This window comes from Natrix helvetica (assembly GCF_964273705.1).
Source record: "Natrix helvetica genome assembly, chromosome: 2".
NCBI classification, from domain to species: Eukaryota; Metazoa; Chordata; class Lepidosauria; order Squamata; family Natricidae; genus Natrix; species Natrix helvetica.
This window is the reverse complement of record NC_138552.1, coordinates 228,937,590-228,956,970: the sequence shown is the minus strand read 5'-3', so window position 1 is coordinate 228,956,970 and position 19,381 is coordinate 228,937,590. Positions and strand designations below refer to the sequence as shown.

The window sequence follows — 19,381 nt, the reverse complement described above, 5'->3', positions numbered from 1 at the left end:
GCATCCTTAATCTTATGTATTTGGTAGATACAAAAACTTTGTCCCCCACCCAAAAGGGGGGTTGGAGGGAGCAATGTTTATCAGCTTGCTTCTTGCAGGCTTCTGCCGCATCTGTCAGAGCCTTCTTTGTATTTTCCCATCCCTTCTTTAGTGTGTCCATCCATTCGTTCAGAGACATGGAGGAGGGAGGTTCTTCAGGCAGCTCAGGCATGGGAACGGATTTCATGTCACTGGTAATCTGGTAGAGTTAATCCGGTACTGCTGTGGACTGCATTGATGTATGCCACTTCGGCGAAGGGTAGCAAGTCCGACCAGTTGTCTTGCTGATAGTCCACATAACACCGGATGTATTGTTCCACCATCGCATTGGCCCTCTCCACTGCGCCATTTGTGCTGGGATGAAATGCTGAGCTGAGTCCCTGTGTGGACCCAATCGATCTGAGGAACTCTCTCCAGAACTTGGCGGTGAACTGAACTTCGTGATCTGAAATGACCCTTTTTGGCATCCCGGGCAGGCGATAAATGTGTTTCACAAACATTTTCGCTAATTTCTTTGCGGATGACAGCCCTGAGCAAGCGATAAAATGCGCTTGCTTGGAAAACAAATCAATAACTGTCCAGATTACTCTATTACCGCTGCTGTCTGGAAGCTCGACGATGAAGTCCATTGCGATCTCTTCCCATGCTCGGCTAGGGTTAGCCACTTGTTGTAGTAGTCCAAGGGGCTTTCCCGGCCGGGTTTTCATCGTGGCGCAAGTAGCACAGCTTTTTACATAATCTTCCACCTCCGATTTCATCTTTGGCCACCAAAATTGACGCCTGGCGAGGTGGAGCGTTTTTAGGGATCCGAAGTGGCTCCTAGTTTTCCATTGTGGGAGGGGGAGTGGTCACGTGTGGGTATTCTCATAGCCTGATTGGTCCAAAGACTGAGAGCAAACGCTTAAATACTCCTGGCTTTCCTTTCCTCCCCAGTTCCTCTCAGTCTTTTTGGTCCAATCACTTGAGAATCAGTGTGTAGGTAGGAATTTATTAAGTTATTTACTTTGATTTGGTCTGGATTTGGCTAATTGGGCACTTTAAATTGTTTTCCAACAGTTTAAAATTTGCGGCTGTGGCCCAAAGGGACAGGGTCTGCCTCTAAACGTGGGGGGGGGCTCTTGGGGGCTCTTGCCGCCCTTCTGAGGGCGTGGAGCCTAGCCCGACTCCCGGGACTGCGGGGGTGCCGGCTCTGGACAGCTGCAGCCGCGCCGAGGCTTGTAGGTGATTTAAAAGCAGCCTTCGGCGCCAAAGGAAAAAAAGTCGGTGTTTAAAGCGGCTGGGAAAGAAACGGCGTTTTCGCCCAGATGCGATCTTTTTCAAATTGTGAGAGGTGCGAGCGAAGGGGGAGTGCGTGCGGGACTGCCGCGAGGCCCCAGGGTGCCGCAAAGCCGCTGCTGCTGCAGCGGGAGGTGGGAGAAGCTGCGCCACGCGGTTTCAGCTTATTTTTGCCGCGTTTGTGTTCCGGCGGCCATTTTGAATCGCGCCACGTGCGCGGGGCCTCTGCAAACTCTGAGCTCGCCCAGGCCTACTTGCAGGCGGTCGGCCTAGCACAGGCCTTGCTTCTAGGAAGATCCAGGCTCCGAAAGGGCCTACAGCGGCCTTCTCTACGCGTCCCCTGGACTACTGGACACGTGAGTAAGCGATGGAAAGGGACGCGGGCATTTCCCAGGGCCAGGCCGAGGGTCTGGCAGGAGGGGAACAAGCAAAGGGGGCCGGGGATCCCTCGGGTGCTCCAGGGACGGCCCAGCGACCATCCAGGGCCTCCACCAGGGAGGAGGCAAGGAGACATAGGGCATTGGAAAAGACCTTTGCCAGGGCCGAAAGGCAGGCCAGGTCTGCGGGGCGCGCTTCAGCCAGCAAGTCTCGTTCGCCCATCAGGCCTAGATCAATCCAATCTTCTCCCAGGGGATTCAGCCCTTCTTCCCCTTCTGTCTCTCCACCCAGGCCCCGCAGGTATTCTAGGCGGAGGGAGTCTCCCTCTCCTTCCCCCTCTATCTCACCAAGGTTAGCAAGGGAGGATGAGGATGACCCCTTGGAGGGAACTTCCAGGGCACCTGTGTCCTCACGCAGGCTGGCCCCTCAAAGGCCTGGCTCTTCTTATGGAGGGGGGGAGGATCTAGAGCATCTCCCTGAGAACATTAAGAGGCTTATTTCGACTGCTATTACTAGGGGCATTGCACAAAGAGATAGGGGTTCCCTTTCTGCTAGATCCCAGTACAGGGCATCGTCTCCGTCTATGGTAAGCGAGGCCTCAGCCCTGGGGGAGGAGAATCCCCAAGGTATGGGGTTCTCTGAGGATGAGGAGACTGCCAGGCCCGAGAGTCCTCCGCCCAAGGGGCTTTTTCACCCGGCCATGTTCAAGATCCTTCTGGGCAAGGCTAGGAAGACCACCAAGGTGGGCACAGGTGATCCTACGGTTCCTCCTCCAAGGGACCCGGATATGGCCATGTTTTCAAACACGGCCACTAACAAGGCTGAGATTCCGGCTCCCCCTTTGTTCATGGAGGTTCTGACCAATCAGTGGTCTCGCCCTTCCAATTTCCCTAACCCCGGGAGCAATGACCGTCGCTTCTATAATGTGGAGCAGACTTTTGCGAGTGCCATTCAGCTGCCTTCCATTGACGCCCCGGTGGCCGCCCTGGTATCTTCTTCCCCAGTGGTGTCTGGGGACGCGGCTGATAAGTTGAAGCCCGAAGACAAACGGGCTGAACTTACCTTGCGGAAGAACTTTAACGCCACAGCGTGGGCCATTAAGGCGGCTGCTGCTGCGTCTTATTTCAACCGGGCTACGGTTATGTGGTTACGCAAGCTCCAGGATCGCATCCCGATCCAGGACGAGCGGTTGCACCAAGATCTGTTCAAGATCGTTGCGGCTGCCGAATTTTCCGCGGACGCGACCTTGGACGCAGTAAAATTCGCGTCCAGTGCCCTGGCCACCTCGGTGACCTCTCGCCGTCTCCTTTGGTTGCGTAATTGGCAGATGGATAATAAGGCTAAATGGGATCTGGCGGCCGCCCCGTTCAAGGGCCCCACCCTCTTTGGGGAGGCTCTCGACCCAATTCTTGTCGAAAATAAGGACAAGAAGAAGGTCCTCCCATCTTCTACCAAAAAGTCAGAGAATAGGTCTCATCCTTACCGCAGGCAGTCTTATAGAGCATCTGAGTTTGATCACCAACAACGCTTTTCTTCTTTCAGGTCAGACAGGCAGTTTTCGCGTCAGCCCTATCAGGACAGGAATAGGTTCCAGCATCAGTCCCGTCGGCCCTTTCGGGGGGGCGGCGGTCGCCCGTACCGTAGGGGGAAGTGACTCGAACCCGAGTCGTCCCATAGGCGGCCACCTGTCCCTCTACGCGGATCGTTGGGACGACATCACGTCAGACACATGGGTGAGGTCCACAGTTCGCCAAGGACTCAGGTTAGAATTTCTCTCCACACCCCCGAACTCCTTCAGATCGTTCCCTCCGTCTCGGAGCCTGGAGCGCCGCCGCCTGATGGAGCAGGCAATCAAACATCTCCTGGACATTCAGGCGGTGGAGTTAGTCCCCCGTTTGGAGAGGGGGCTGGGCCTCTACTCCAACCTGTTCGTGGTTCCGAAGAGTTCGGGGGGTTGGCGAGCAATTCTGGACCTCAAACGTCTGAGCCGTTTCCTGGTGTACAGACGGTTCAAAATGTCATCACTCAAGTCTATTCTTCAGGGCATCAGGAAGGGGGATTTCCTGGCATCGGTAGACCTCACAGAGGCCTATCTTCACATCCCGATCTTCCCTTCTCACCGCAGGTTCTTACGGTTCTCGCACGGGAACCAACATTATCAGTACAGGGCTCTCCCGTTTGGCCTGGCCTCGGCCCCCCGCACCTTTACGAAGGTGCTGGCGGCTCTGGCAGCGCACCTTAGGGCTGTTCCAGTGAGACTACAATGTTACCTGGACGACGTCTTGGTCCAGGCGGGATCCCTTCCGCGGGCGATCTCGGATCTCCAGCTAACTATCCGGACTCTTCAGTCCCTGGGGTTCTCAGTAAACTTCCCCAAGAGCCATCTGTCTCCCTCCACTCGCATCCTTCATCTGGGGACGGTGATAGACTCGGAGGAGGGGGTGGTGCATCTCTCTCAGGACCGTCAGGACAGGTTGCGCCAGCTGGCGGAAAAGGTCCGCGTAAGTCGGTCCATTTCTGTCCTCACGTTATCACAGTTGCTGGGCAAGATGGTGTCGTGCATTGGGATAGTTCCGTGGGCCAGGCTCCATCTCCGCCCTCTGCAGTGGGAGCTCATTCCGTTCCAGAGGGACCGGATGAGCAACTCGCTCCGTACCCTTCGTCTCCCGGCGGGGGTGCGCGCCTCCCCTCGGTGGTGGACGTCTCCGGCCATTCAGGGGGGCTGCTCCTTCTGGGAGCCGGACAGAGTGACAGTCACCACGGACGCGAGCTTGTTCGGGTGGGGAGCTCTGGTGGGTTCCCGCCTGGCTCAGGGCAGGTGGACCCAGACAGACCGCCACAACATAAATTGGTTAGAACTAAAAGCGGCCAGGCTCGCCCTCCAACACTTCCGGTCCTCGGTGGAGGGTCGGCACGTGCTCCTTCTGACGGACAATGTGGCCACCAAGGCGCACATCAACCGACGGGGGAACGCGGTCTCGAGCGCTCTGGCTGGAGGCTCTGAGGCTGGGCACCTGGGGAGAGAAACACCTCTTGTCCTTGGTCTCGCAACACATCTCCGGCCTCTCCAACCATCAGGCGGATTGGCTGAGTCGAGCCACTCTGGACAATGGAGAGTGGCAGATCCATCCGGACCTCTTCCGGAGGATTTGCCAGCGCTTTGGCTCGCCCCTGGTGGACCTCTTCGCGTCTCCTACGAACGCACATCTGCCCCGATTCTTCACTCGCTTTCAGTCCCGGGAGGCGGAGGGGACGGACGCTCTCAGGAGCAGGTGGCCGGCGGGTCTCCTGTACGCTTTTCCCCCAATTCCGCTCATCCCGGGGGTTATCAGGAAGGTGGTGGCGGAGAAGGCTCTGGTCATAGTGGTGGCCCCCTTTTGGCCCAGGCGGCCTTGGTTTGCGGATCTCACCCAGCTATCGGTGGCCCCTCCGTGGAGGATTCCACGGGAGGAGGTGATCTTACGCCAAGGGGTCCTGATCCATCCGGAGCCCCAGTGGCTTCATCTGACCGCATGGTTGTTGAACGGGGATTGCTGAGGGCGGCTCAGCTGTCCGCGGGGGTCATCCGCACCATCGAGGCTTCCAGGCGTCCGTCCACAAATCGCATCTACAACTCAACTTGGGACGCGTTCGTGAGGTGGTGCTCCCACAATCAGGTCTCCCCGACTAGAGCCACCATTCCTAATGTCTTAGATTTCTTGCAGAAGGGCTTAGAGATCGGTCTGTCTCACAACACCTTGCGGCGTCAGGTGGCCGCTCTTATCGTCAGTTCTGGGGGGAGTGGGCTCCTCTTCACTAGCTCATTCTCCCCTGGTCAAGAGGTTTCTCAAGGGGGCGGCCAATCTCCGGCCTCCCCCTGTCCACAGGTTTCCCACGTGGGACCTGCCCCTGGTCCTCAGAGCCTTAACGGGGGCCCCGTTCGAGCCGCTTAGATCGGTTCATCTCAGGTTCCTGTCCCTTAAGGTAGTTTTTCTTGTGGCAATTACATCCGCCCGGCGTATCTCGGAGTTGGGGGCATTATCATCCAAAGATGACCTCTGCCACTTTCATTCGGATAGGGTGGTGCTTCGACTTCACCCTACCTTGCTTCCGAAGGTAAACACCCCGTTTCACAGGGCCCAGGAGATTGTTCTCCCGGACTTTTGCCCGGGCCCGTCTTCAGATAGGGAACGGCTCTGGCACCGTCTTGATGTTCGTCGAGCCTTGCGCATTTACCTCCGACGGACGGCAGAGTTCCGCAGGTCGGAGGCCTTATTTGTGTCCTTTCAACCTAGGACATTGGGCGCTAGGGTGTCTTCGGCCACTATTGGCCGTTGGCTGCGTCAGGCCATTCAGGAAGCGTATGCGGCAGCAGGGCGTCCCGTTCCTTCAGGGATAACGGCTCACTCCACTAGAAGTGCCGCGACTACGGCGGCCTGGGCCACTAGGGCCCCCCCTTGAGGACATCTGTCGGGCCGCCACTTGGGCGTCCCCGACGCCATTTATCAGACATTATCATCTGGATTTGTTCGCTTCGGCGGATGCGGCCTTTGGGAGACGAGTGTTACAAAGGGTGGTAGCAGATACTCCCCTTGGGCCATAGTTTTTGGGTTGAGTTTCCCTCCCTTGGGACTGGGCTTTGGTATGTCCCACACGTGACCACTCCCCCTCCCACAATGGAAAAAGAACGTTGGTCTTACCTGAACGTGTCTTTTCATTGTGGTAGGGGGAGTCGTCACGACCCGACCCTAGTGATGTGGGGCCAAGGGGAGCCCGGGGTCCCTCCGGGGAGGGAGGTTGTGTTGTTTGTGTTTATAGTTTCAGTTCTGCTGTTCGCCTTCGAGGAACTGGGGAGGAAAGGAAAGCCAGGAGTATTTAAGCATTTGCTCTCAGTCTTTGGACCAATCAGGCTATGAGAATACCCACACGTGACGACTCCCCCTACCACAATGAAAAGACACGTTCAGGTAAGACCAACGTTCTTTTCGCATCATGACTCCGCTGTAGAACTTGCAGCCTCATCCCTACAGGGATGTACAGTTTGGACCCCTTCCAGGCTAAGCCACCATTCACCATTAGAATGTCCTTGTTGTTGTTGAACCACGGGTCTGTCCGGAGTGCCGCTTTCGGCTTGGTCATCAGCTTATCTTGGCTTCGAGTGGTGACTTGAGCTGCGTTTTGGTGAGAGAGAGAGATATGATGGGGTGGATAACTTCTTCCTTCTTACTGTCATATTGCGGTTTTCTCGACAGAGCATCTGCTAACAAGTTCTTTCCCGCGGGGATGTGCTTAATTTCGAATTTAAACCTTTGGAAGTATTGTGCCCAGCGAACTTGTTCGGTGGATAACTTCCGATGGCCTAGGAGAGCTTCGAGGTTTTTATGATCAGTCCAGACCTCGAACGGTATATCCCCCCCCCCTTCTAGGAGATGTCTCCAGGTGAGCATGCTCCACCTGATCGCGAATGCCTCTTTCTCCCAAATGGCCCACCTTCTTTCAGTAGCGGTGAGTTTCTTAGAGATGTACGCGCATGGCAAGAGGTGGCCTTCTTTACTCTTTTGCAGTAGTACCGCGGCTATCGCTACATCATTGGCATCCGTCTGGATTATGAATGGTTGTTCTGGGTCGGGGTGTTGCAATATGGGCTCTTGGGCAAAGAGCTGTTTTAATTTCTCAAAAGCTTTTTGACTGTCCATTGTCCACTTTAGTGGTTGGTTTGCTTTTGGATTTGTTGGGGAAGGGCCCATCTTTAATAGCTCAGTCAATGGTAGGGCAATTTCCGTGAAAGTCGGAATGAACTGTCTATAAAAATGTGCAAATCCAAGGAAGCTTTGTAGTTGTTTGCGAGTACTTGGGGGTTTCCAATCTAACACCGCTTTCACTTTTCCTGGATCCATTTCTACCCCTTCGTTAGAAATACGATACCCCAGGTAATCTAGCGAGGTCTTGTGGAACTCATGCTTCGACAATTTTGTGTATAGTTTGGCAGCTAGAAGTTTTTTCAGGACTTGCCGTACCAGTTTCACATGTTCTTCCAGGGTCTCAGAGAAGATCAAGATGTCATCTAAATAAATGAGTACTCTGCAGTACAGGTGGTCATGTAGCACTTCATTTATATACTGCATGAAGACTGCGGGTGCTCCTTGTAGTCCAAAAGGCATGACTTTGTACTGGAAGCTGCCCAGGGGAGTCTTAAAAGCGGTCTTCCACTCATCCCCTTTTCAGATTCGTATGCGGTAATATGCCTCTCTCAAGTCCAGCTTGGTGAAGATCTTGTCTTTAGCCAAGTGGTTAAACATATCTTTCATGAGGGGGAGGGGATTGGTGTTCTTTTCGCATACCGCATTCAAGCCTTGCAGATCCACACAGAGGCGAACTCCGCCATCTTTCTTTTCTCTGAAGAGCACTGGAGCCGCTACTTTCGACTTCGCTGGTTCAATAAAACCCCTTTTTAAATTGGTGTCGATGTACTTCCTCAATTCAATCATTTCTTTGGGAGTCATAGAGTACAATTTTGGCTTTGGTAAGGCTGCCTCAGGTTTGAAGTCTATTGCACAATCTGTGGGGCGGTGAGGTGGAAGGTAGTTTCCGTCTTCCTCACTGAACACCTCCGCCAAATCCCAGTAGATCTTTGGGACTCGTTGGATCCCCAGAGGTTTGGTGTCTGCTGCAGGTGCTGCAGGTTCCGAATGGTTTGGGCTGTTGGGTCCAATTGTTCCTGGGTGGCCTTTTGGCTCCAGCGGTGGTAACAGCCCAAAACCAATAATCAATTTTCTAACGCCGTCCTCCCACTTTATAGTAAGTGCCCGCTTGTCCAACCATGCAAGTCCCAAGATAATTGACTCCTGCATTCTAGGGGCCACGATGAATCTGAGGAACTCATAGTGGCGGCCTATCATCAACTTTACTAACTCGGTGATCTTCGTGGCTGGAGCCTCCCCAATTAGGGTTCCATCTACTTGCTCAAACTGAATAGGATGGGTTAGGGGTTTTGTGCGTATACCTAGCTGCTCCACTATTGACATGCTGATTAAGCATCGGGTGCAGCCGGTGTCTACAATTGCCCCAACTTCCCCTTCCACTCCAGTTTCTGGCACTTGGAGGTTGCATTTTATTGTAAAGGGGCGGATGGGTGCACTACTCATTGGGTTGTCTTCGGCGTTTCCCTCGTCTGAGGCCTTCCCCTTGGTAGGACTCTTTGTCACCTTAGGTTGGTGATCCTCTTCCGGAGGTTGTTGGCCCAGATAACTCTTCTGTGGTAGCTTCTAGAGCCTTCTCTTTACCGCCCTGGCAGTTGGTGCACATGTTTGTGATATTGGGGCTGGAGCCAGGCACTCTGACGCTCTGTGGCCAAATTGACAGCAACGCTGGCATTTTATTGGCTTCCCCGAGGGACGGAACCTAGTTGCATCTCTAAACTTAGGAACCACTTCATCACATATTTCCGTTATCCATCCTGTAGCTTCCCCCTTGGTAATCCCTTCTTCCATTGTTGAGAATCTTTCTCTGTAGGAAGGTGGGGTAAGAACCTCTTGGGGCATTGCAGGGGAGACTGGAACCGGTGGGGAGGTCAATCCCTCGGTTGGCCACTTCCCAGTTATCTGCCATGGTGCCATCTGCTGAGGGAGAGCAGGTGCCCATTGACATCTCTCCCATCCATGACCCATCCCGGGGTTTCCTGATTCTCAGGTTGCAGTTCAACCACCAATGGCTTGCAGGGGGTAATGGTGTGCCAAGGCCCCCTCTGCTGGCTTGGAGGAGTTATGGGCCAATGGCCCTTCTGCTGGCTTGGAGGATTTTCCCATGCTGATGGCCAAATAGGTGCCCACTGGCATCTTTTCCATCCATACTCTGGGAGAAAAGCCCAATTTTGTGGTGCTTCATTCACAAGCTGAGCCCAATTTCCGGTGGCTGGCAAGTGAAAGATGCTGGCCAAATCCCTTCTTGCTGGCTGGGTTGAACTTCCCATTTTGATAGGGAATCTGTCTTCAACTCAGTTGCAGGGTAATGGGTCATTTCATTTATCACTGTTTGGAAGGAGTAATTATCTCCACTCCAGTCTTCCAGCACATTGCAGCTTTCACTACTGAAGGGGGGGAAAGATTGACTCACGTTTGGCTGAAGAAGTTGGTCTGGGAGCCCCTTCCAGCCATCCCCCTCTGGCTGTGCATGCATCTTCCCAGATGCTATAAAGATGAAAATTTCCTCCCACGCAAATTCTTTTGCACTTTGGAAGAACTTCAGAGAAGCAATTCATCATTAGCTTCTTTTCTCTTAATTGTTCACTGATATTTTACACTGATATGGTCAGCGTTGGAAAATCAGCACCCCCCTCACTAGCCCCTCTCCGGGGTGCTGGTGATTTATTTTAAAGGGAGATTTGGGATAATGTTAGCGTTCCAAATATCATGCAGAATTAAATCAGAGTCCAAGGCAAAACTATCCTTAAAGTTCCAATTTAATAAGTCAGACATGTTGGCAACGAACCGTGGAATCCCAAATCTGAATAACTTCCTGGGATTCCACCCAGTTGAAAGTTCATGATATTATCCCCATACCCATAAATCCATCACATGGTCCAATCTTCTTCGCCCACGCTGGCATCTCCACCCAGCTGCTTCCAGTCAGGTGTCGAGGTGCGGAGACAAAAGATGACCTTGGGCTTCTAGAAAAGAATGACAACAACACATTCCACAATTCTACTCCTTTCTATTCCCCCCTCCCAACTACTACACTAATGAAACAATACAGTGAAATAATAGAAAGTGTGGCAGGCCAAAGATCCTAAAAGGAACATAACTACAGGCCTGACCCTACCCTCAGGTGCCTTGGAGAATAATTTGACTCCCTCTTCTTTGTGGCAACCCCTGAGATATTGGAACAATGCTATCATGTGTCCCCTAGTCTTTATTTTCATTAAACTAGACATACCCAGTTCCTGCAACCGTTCTTCATATGTTTTAGTCTCCAGTTCCCTAATCATCTTTGTTGTTCTTCTCTGCACTCTTTCCAGAGTCTCCACATCTTTTCTATATTGTGGCGACCAAAACTGAATGCAGTATTCCAAGTGTGGCCTTACCAAGGTGTCATAAAGTGGTATTAACACATCACGTGATCTTGATTCTATCCATCTGTTTATGTAGCCTAGAACTGTGTTGGCTTTTTTGGCAGCTTTTGCACACTGCTGGCTCATATTTAAATGGTTGTCCACTAGGACCCCAAGATCCCTCTCACAGTTACTACTACTGAGCAAGGTACCATATACTGTACCTGTGCATTTCGTTTTTGTTGCCTGAATGTAGAACCTTACTCTTTTCACCATTAAATTTCATTTTATTAGATAGTGCCCAATGTTCAAGTTTGTCAAGATCCTTTTGTATCTTAAGCCTGTCTTCTGGAATATTGGCTATTCCTGCCAGCTTGGTGTCATCTGCAAATTTGATGAGTTCCCCATTTATTCCCTCATCCAAATCATTGATGAAGATGTTGAAGAGTACTGGGCCTAAAACAGAGCCTTGGGGTACTCCCCTGCATACTTCCCTCCATGTAGATGCAGTTCCATTGAGGACTACACGTTGAGTGCGGTTGGTCAGCCCGTTACGAATCCATCTGGTGGTGATGCTGTCTAACCCACATTCTTCTACTTTATCTAGTAGTAGGTTATGATCTACCTTATCAAATGCCTTACTGAATTCCAAGTAAACTATATCGACGGCATTCCTCTGGTCCACTAATTTTGTCACTTTGTCAAAGAATGCAATAAGATTAGTCTGGCATGATCTGTTCTTGACCATCCCATGTTGGCTTTTGGCTATTACTTTGTTTACTTCTAGGTGTTCGCTAATTCGTTGCTTGATTATCTTTTCCAGAATCTTTCCTGGTATTGAGGTCAGGCTGATAGGTCTGTAGTTGACAAACCCATGTCAGCTTTTGGGTATTACTTTGTTTACTTCTAGGTCAGTGGGTCTCAACCTTTCTAATGCCGCGACCCTTTAATACAGTGCCTCATGTTGTGGTGACCCCCAACCATAAAATTATTTTATGTTTTCTGTATTTTTTTGAAAATATGTGTTTTCCAATGGTCTTAGGCAGCCCCTGTGAAAGGATCGTTCGACCCCCAAAGGGGTCCCGACCCCCAGGTTGAGAACCACTGTTCTAGGTGTTCTCTAATTCATTGCTTGATTATCTTTTCCAGAATCTTTCCTGGTATTGAGGTCAGGCTCATAGGTCTATAGTTTCCTGGATCTATTTTTTTTTCCTTTTTTGAAGATGGGAACCACATCAGCTCTTTTCCAGTCCTCTGGCAGATCCTGGTGCTCCAGGATCTCTGAAAGATATAGTTCGGTGGTTCTGAGATCTCGTCTGCCAGTTCCTTCAGAGCCCTGGAGTGTAATCCATCAAGTCCTGGTAATTTGAACTCGTCTAGGGTAGACAGGTGCTCACTTACCATTTTCTTCCCATGTTGATGGCCTGCGTCATGCCCCCATCAGAGTCTGAATCTGTGGGGGAAGATGACCTGGAACAAGAGCCACCAGATTGAGAGGGCGACTCCGTTGGCTGTGGAGGAAACTGGGGAAGGGCAGAGTCAGTCCAGGCAAGGCTTTTCTGAATTAGGTTTGCAGACAAGGAGCAAGAGAGACTGGAGTCAGGCTAAGAACAAAGACTATCCCCTCCTGATCCTAGAGCATAGAGAGAAGAGAGAAGGTGAGGCCAAAGCTGATTGAGCCGGCTACTAGGGAGGAGAGTGCCCCGCCCCACTTCACAAAGCACACCTGGGGACTGAGAAGGTGCCAGTGGGAGGAGCATTTGTAGGGAACAAGCTTTGAATCTTTGGAGCCTGGTGTGCACGTGCTGACGCCTGGAGATTACTGTGCTCTGTTTTGTGGGGCTTGCCAGATTTGTTTGCTTCGCTGAACTTCTTAGTCTGATTACTGTTTGGCTAACCTGGTATACTGGACTGCTGGCCCTGGTTACTGTTTGGCTAAATTTGCTTACTGGACTACTCATAGTCAGGCTGCTGAAGGTGTGTGTGAGAGCTTTGCTCCAGGATTTGTAGTAAATGGGACATATGGGGACAAAGTTGGAGCAATAAAGGGGAGTTAGACCTGTTCTCTGGCTATGTTGCTTTCATGCTATGCCCTGGGTCATCACAGCCTGGTTGTGGGGAAGCCAGTGCAAGGTGTGTGGGGAAACTCTGCACCCCCAGCCTTGCTTTGTTCTCCACCCACCACCATCTTGTTTTATTGCCATCACACTGGTGCGTTGCTCAGCCTCCTGCTCTGTTATGGTGCTAAGTAGCTATCCCCCCCTACCTATCTCTCTCCCTCTCCCCTCCTCCATCCCTCTTCCCCCCCCCCTCTCTCTCTCTCTCTCTCACACACACACACACACACACACACACGGAGGGGGGAGGGGGAGAGAGATATTGGATCAGATCATTCTTTCACTCTCTTACTTCACCTCATGGGGGTGGCACCAGCCATGCTCTCCATAGCAGCCTGCAGCTAATCTGAGGTACGCAGGTCGATGCCCTTTGGGCGCCTGCCTCCCTCTACCTCCTGCTGCAGTCAGCCTCAGCGCAGTTGCCGCCTCTTGTGTGCACCCTTGTGATAAAAAAAAAGAGACCACCCCGAAAACAAGCCCAAGTGCTTATTTTGGGGCCCAAAAGAAAATAAGACTTGGTCTTATTTTCAGGGAGACACGGATAATAAAAGCAAATGTATTTATCTACGTTTCTTAAAAGTAAAAAGAAATGTTCGAGGGCCTGCTGGATCTCTGGGATAAGGATGTTACACTGGACAGGGCCAACGATGGAGAAGATGCACTTCCTTGGTCTTGCTAGATGACAACATTTAAAAGAAACAGTATAGAGTGCACCCACTGTATCTGATTGAGTGGAATAGCCAAATCCTCAGAGAGAAGCAGTCTTGTAAGCAGCCTGGTTAGAAACTGTAAGACCAGAGTAGGAACCAATGTTATGCTAATGCTGCCTTAATTATAAGGTTATGGTAACAGAAGTTGTCTGAATGCACTTCCCCCTTCCCTCCCTTTATCTTTCAGAGAACTAGTGAGGACTAAGCCTGAGATTCTTCTCGAATTACATTTCAGACTAAAAAATATTTTTTTCTGATCAATGTCTTGATTGCGGCTCTGCCTCCTATTCCTCAAGATTACTTTTATAGCCGATTACATTCCATCAGCAGTTCAATATGGGAAAACTGTAAGGCAGTCAGAACTGTGCATGCTGCCACATTCTGAACCAATTGTAATTTCCAGTTAGTCAGGGGCAGCCCCATCTAGAATCCGTTGCAGTAATCCAACCAGAAAATGACGGGATTAATGAATGTGACACCTCCCAATCCCGGAATGGCTACATTTGGCAAACTGGTCTGTGTGGAGTTGCTGCAAAGTACAAGATCCCTGAAGTTCTCACGCGGGGCTCCTTGGGAGAAAAAGCAGAGGGAACAACTTATAAACAACTTGCAACCATCCCTGCCAGCTTCCCCATTGACTTTGGTTCCAGCTGGGAAGGTCACAAATGGTGATCACATGGTTGCAGATCACTGCGATATCTTATTTATGAGCTGGGCACCCAAGCACCCGAATTAGAGTAATGTGATGTTGCGATTATCACAACTTTGTGAACAGGTCATAAGTCGCCCATGTTCAGTGCTGTTATAATCTTGAATGGACACTAAAAGAGTGGTCATAACTTGAGGACTATCTGTATCCTAATGTAATTGCTTTACTGCTCAAGGCTATGCATATGTGTTGCCATTGAGATTCTCCTATCTGAGGTGTGAGAAGTTTCTGTGATGCATGCAGCTAGTCCTTCACTTATGGCCACAATTGAGCCAACATTTCTGTTGTTAAGTGAGACATTTGTTAAACGAGTTTTGTGCCATTTTATGATCATTCTTGCCACAGTTGTTAAATGAAACACTACAGTTGATAAGTTAGTATACGGTTGTTAATTGAATCTGGCTTCCCCTTTGACTTGGCTTGTCAGAAGGTGGCAAAAAAGTGATTACATGACCCTGGGACACTGCAACGGTCATAAATATGAACCAGTTGCCAAGCAACTGAAATTTGATCACGGGATATGGACATGCTGCAACCGTCGTAAGTGTGGAAAAATGGTCCTAAGTCATATTTTTCAGTGCCTTTGTTAACTGAATGGTCACTAAATGAACTGTTGTAAGTTGAGGACTTACCTGTATTCTGTGCTTATTGCATCATAATAAATCAGTATAATTTGTAATTGTGAATTGTATACTTTAAACAAAAGTTCATTGTATTTTGAAAGCTGTACTTTGAAATGATAACATAACAGTTCTTATGTCGATATATTACCTACTGCTGTCAAAAGTTAACCATTTTGAAGTACCACAAAAATTACTTTAAAAAACCAGGTACATAGAACCAGAATGGCTAGGGTTAGGGTTAGGCTTTATTAGAAAAATATTCAGGATAGTTATTTTTAGTAGCAAGTTGCACATGTTTCCTCATTGATTTAATAAGAAAATAGAATATAAAGAAACATTTTAAAGATGTATAGGATAAATACTGTTTTTGCTGTTAATTAATAAAATGTTAGAATAGTGCTTCAACTTTAAAAATGGACTAAAATGTTTTATTGTCCAAATTTGCTAAAGACATGTTGAGATGGTTGTACACTTCACACAAAACTTTTTATTTATTTGTCAATCAAATTTTATAGCTACTATCTCACAAAAAAAAAAAAGATACCCTGGGCAGCTTACACTAATAAATTAAAGCAATGAATACACAAAAACTGCCATTATTAAAAATTTAACACAAACATTATTTAAAAAATAAAAACTGTATGGTTTATAGGCATTGTTAAGACCAACTTTGTCATTTGAAAGCAATTTAATACAAGATAAATTATACATATTTTGTGGACAGATGGAGCTGGAGCACATTTACATTTCTGTAACAGTGCACACTTGCCTGTTTTTGTTTCATATCCCCTATGCTCATAAATACATTTCAAAATGTTATTTCTGGAAGAGCTATATAGTCTGAGATAGGAGGTGAAGCTGTTGCCGAAAGATGCAGAACCTGCAGAACTAACCATATTGGGTTCAATATAAAAACGTATTGGCTATTCAAAGTGAGGCAACTATGCTAACCTGAGTTCCAGAGATTTATATGATGTTGCAGTTGTAATTTGATGTGCCTTTCTCATCAGGGATGACTTGGCTGATGGTCCAATATTTAGCAGAGTCCTTTCACATCCTTGGAACCTTGAGAGAGGTTTCTTTCGTGAGGAGAATCCTTCAAGACCGTTCAGCATGAGACATGATGAGGACTCTTACAATAGGGATATTTTCATAGCTCAACTCGACCGAAGCATAAACAGTGAATTTCTACAGCATCAATCAAGAGAAAATAAGAGGGGTGGGGAGCAAGAATCAAAATGTTTTCAATATGGCAGAGACAATAGATTTTTTGATGAAAGCATAAAATCTCGGGCTTTATTGGCGGAAACAGAAAAGTATTGTAAACAAGACCTTAATAGAAGCCCAAGCCTGATGTACATGGATGAAGATTTTCGTAAACTTGAAAGAATTAGGAGAAAAAGAGAAGAGGATTTGCGAAGCAGAAACATTAGTACTGACTACCCAATGCCTGATTCAGCTAATCAAGAACAATCTTCTGAATCTCGACACTATTATAGATCTGAGAAAACACCAGCAGCGTCCTTACAGTCTATACTGAAGAAACATTCAGATGATTCTTCTATACAGGTTTGAACTGAATTCTTCACTCTCTTTGTTAATCTGTCCGTTTTTCTATCTTTTTCCTAATTTAAATTTATGTATTTAATTGTCTATAAGTAGATCTTTGGAATAAATGCTTTGAACAATGTCACACGTTTTTCCTGTCATGGAGTTGATTTAGTTTTGACAGCATCTTGGGTCTCATTTGGATCAGAAAGTTTGGATTTTATTTGTTTTAAATTTAAAACCAGTGACTTTCTTTCTGTTAAGAGGTGGTGTCATTAAACATTTTATTTTAGCATTTTGACATCTGTATCAGGATAACATAAAGAAGTTGCATTTGATATGGTAATTTTAGGGCATTTATGGGATTTCTGTTTTTCAACCTTAAAGCCCCATCAGTAATATTTTTCCTCAGGCAAGATTGCTCCTTATTTTGCTCTGCAAGGAGCCTGAGATGGCTTCTCATATAGGGAGGAGTCTGTTCTGAAAGGTGGGATTATGGGGGAATGGGAGGGTGCTTGCTAAAGATTTTCATGGTTTAGATGAAAACTTTTAGCATTAGGCATGTAGGTTGGAAGGTTCCTAAATCATTTCTAGAAAACCAAGTGCAGAATTTTTCAGTATTTTAAACTGAAGAAATCTCTACAAATATTATTTTTTTTCAAAACTATTTGAAGCTGAATTATCAAGTCACCTCACATAGTTTCAAAACAGAGATAAATAACTGTTCATTTCTGAAAGAAGCACCATGCTTTTGTGAATTTGCATCATGCAGGAGTCATAATGTTGCCTATTGACTTAGGCTACTTTTTTGGATTTGTGAGATGTTCCCTTCAGAAAGGCACCTTTCGAATTCTGTTATTGTTCAGACCCATGTTGTGCTTCCTCTGCTGCTCCTTTGACGTGTTGTTTTTCCTTCTCCATGCTCAGTGATTCAAAGTAATCACAGATCATGGCATGATTATGTTGATGCTGGATAGCAACTTACAACTGGACCTTATGAGCATATCATGGAGGGAGAATACAGCCATTTCATTGAATGGTTAACTCTGAACAAAGCTGGGTGGTGACATGGTATGTGCAGCTTATAGAAGATAGCCAGAGTAATGTGTTACTGTACTGGCAATTTTAATGCTGATTAGTACAATATAGTGAGATCATCTTGTATCAGTGTGGCCTGCTGAGCAAGGGAAGCATGTTATTTGTCTTCCTCTGATAACATTTTTGTTGCACCTTTGCACCCTGCCCCAGCCCTAATGAAATGCCCACAATATGTCAAATTAAATTATATTTTAGAACTCCTGTCTCTGCCTCAGTTTCCTTTTTCTTCTCTTACAGTTTACCAAGTTATTAGCTGTAATCTGTTTATCTGAAAGAATTCCCTGTTTTATGAATTGAAATATTGATTAATCTCATAAGCTAATACCACAAGATCCGTTTTAAAGCCTGGATTCTTTTCTAACAATTCTTTATCTATAAATGAACTCCTTTCTTTCAGGAATGTTTTATTTGTAACAATTTAACACACATCACTTTTCATCAGTTTTTCTTCTTCAGAATTTCTTCAGTTCAACAATAACTTGTTTGTAGTAAGGCATCTCAGTGCAACAGACATATTAAGGAATAAATGCTTTTCCTTTTGAACAGGACTCCAGGAATTTTTCAAAGAGGAAGAAGCCTCCTGAGTCAACATCAGAACCTGTCACCCAATGTAGTGACTTCCTGTTGCCTAATGAAAGAACCAGTCAAGATAGAAGTGGTTTTTCGTGCATTCTAGGTACAACGACTGATTCTACTTATGTTCCAGAAAAAATACTGGATCCCTTCCCTGATAATATAGAAGATGAAGAGAAATTTCTTTATGGGGATGATGATGGTGATTCAAACAACTGTGTCTACTCTCAAAAGATAATGATGAGTGAAAAGAAAGTACCTGTAAGTAGGAAAGTAAAATATCCACCTATTGCAAAACCAAAGAATTTGAAACAGTCTGTAAAACCAAAGAATTTGGGACAGTCTGTAAAACCAGAGAATTTGAAACAGTCTGTAAAACCAAAGAATTTGGAACAGTCTGTAAAACCAGAGAATTTGGAACAGTCTGTAAAACCAGAGAATTTAGAACAGTCTTTAAAACCAGAGAATTTAGAACAATCTGTAAAACCAGAGAATTTGGAACAGTCCAGTGTGGAATATGACAAGATGCGTGACTTGCTTAAAACTATTGGTTTGGACATTGGAATGGCTGAAATAGATAAGCTTGCTGCTCGCACAGAAGAAAGGCTCCATGGGAAAAAAACAGCTTATGCTCTTAATCATCATTCAGTGGCAAATCATAAAGCAAAGTTAGGGGAGAAGCAGAAGCATTCTCTATCGCCATTTGATTCGTTTCCATCACCTGAAGCTCTGTCTCCTGTTTTAAAATATGACTACAATAACATCGCTATTTCAGGGCAAAATAAAGCTACTGACATGTGCGAGCAATCTGGTGTTCCAGGATTTGTAATCCCATCAGCTCCACCTTCTTTTCTTGATATTCCTCCTGGGTCCATCTCTGGTTCATGTCATGATGTTCCATATGTCTCTACATTTCCTCCAACTCAGTTTTTCCCAAACTCTGCTTCTCTCCCAGTAGCCTTACCTGACTATAATGTATATCAGCACCACGTGGATTATGCAACTTCTGACTGGTGTCCTCAGCAAGTGGACTCTTTATGTCCAAGTAAAATTGATGTTGCCAAACTAAAAAACAGATGTGTAAATCGCAACCTTAGAATCATTAATACAATTACCATCAGCAAACCCAAGCAATTTCAAAAAGCTTCTACCACTGCCCCTTACTCCAATCAGCTATCCAAGTCTTCTAAAAAAAGGGCCAAGCGAAGAAATGCTGCTGTAAGAAAACTAGCTGTACTGAAGCACAAGGTGGGTATCTTCTTAATTTCATAATCACCATAGAATCA

At 47.4% G+C, this 19,381-nt stretch overlaps 1 protein-coding gene across 3 annotated transcripts in view; it reads left to right on the top strand.

The window, feature by feature from the left end:
• The window catches only part of LOC309387771 (zinc finger protein 318-like), a 53,439-nt gene that overhangs the window by 5,051 nt on the left and 29,007 nt on the right, over positions 1 to 19,381 (top strand). For all 3 annotated transcript variants that reach the window (XR_014174660.1, XR_014174661.1, XM_081944555.1), the window contains exons 3-4: positions 15,887 to 16,445; positions 18,069 to 19,343. Coding sequence is in view for 1 of the 3 variants with exons in the window: in XM_081944555.1 (XP_081800681.1) it covers positions 15,887 to 16,445; positions 18,069 to 19,343 (1,834 nt within the window). In the remaining 2 variants the exon portion in view is untranslated. The remainder of the gene's footprint in view (positions 1 to 15,886; positions 16,446 to 18,068; positions 19,344 to 19,381) is intronic.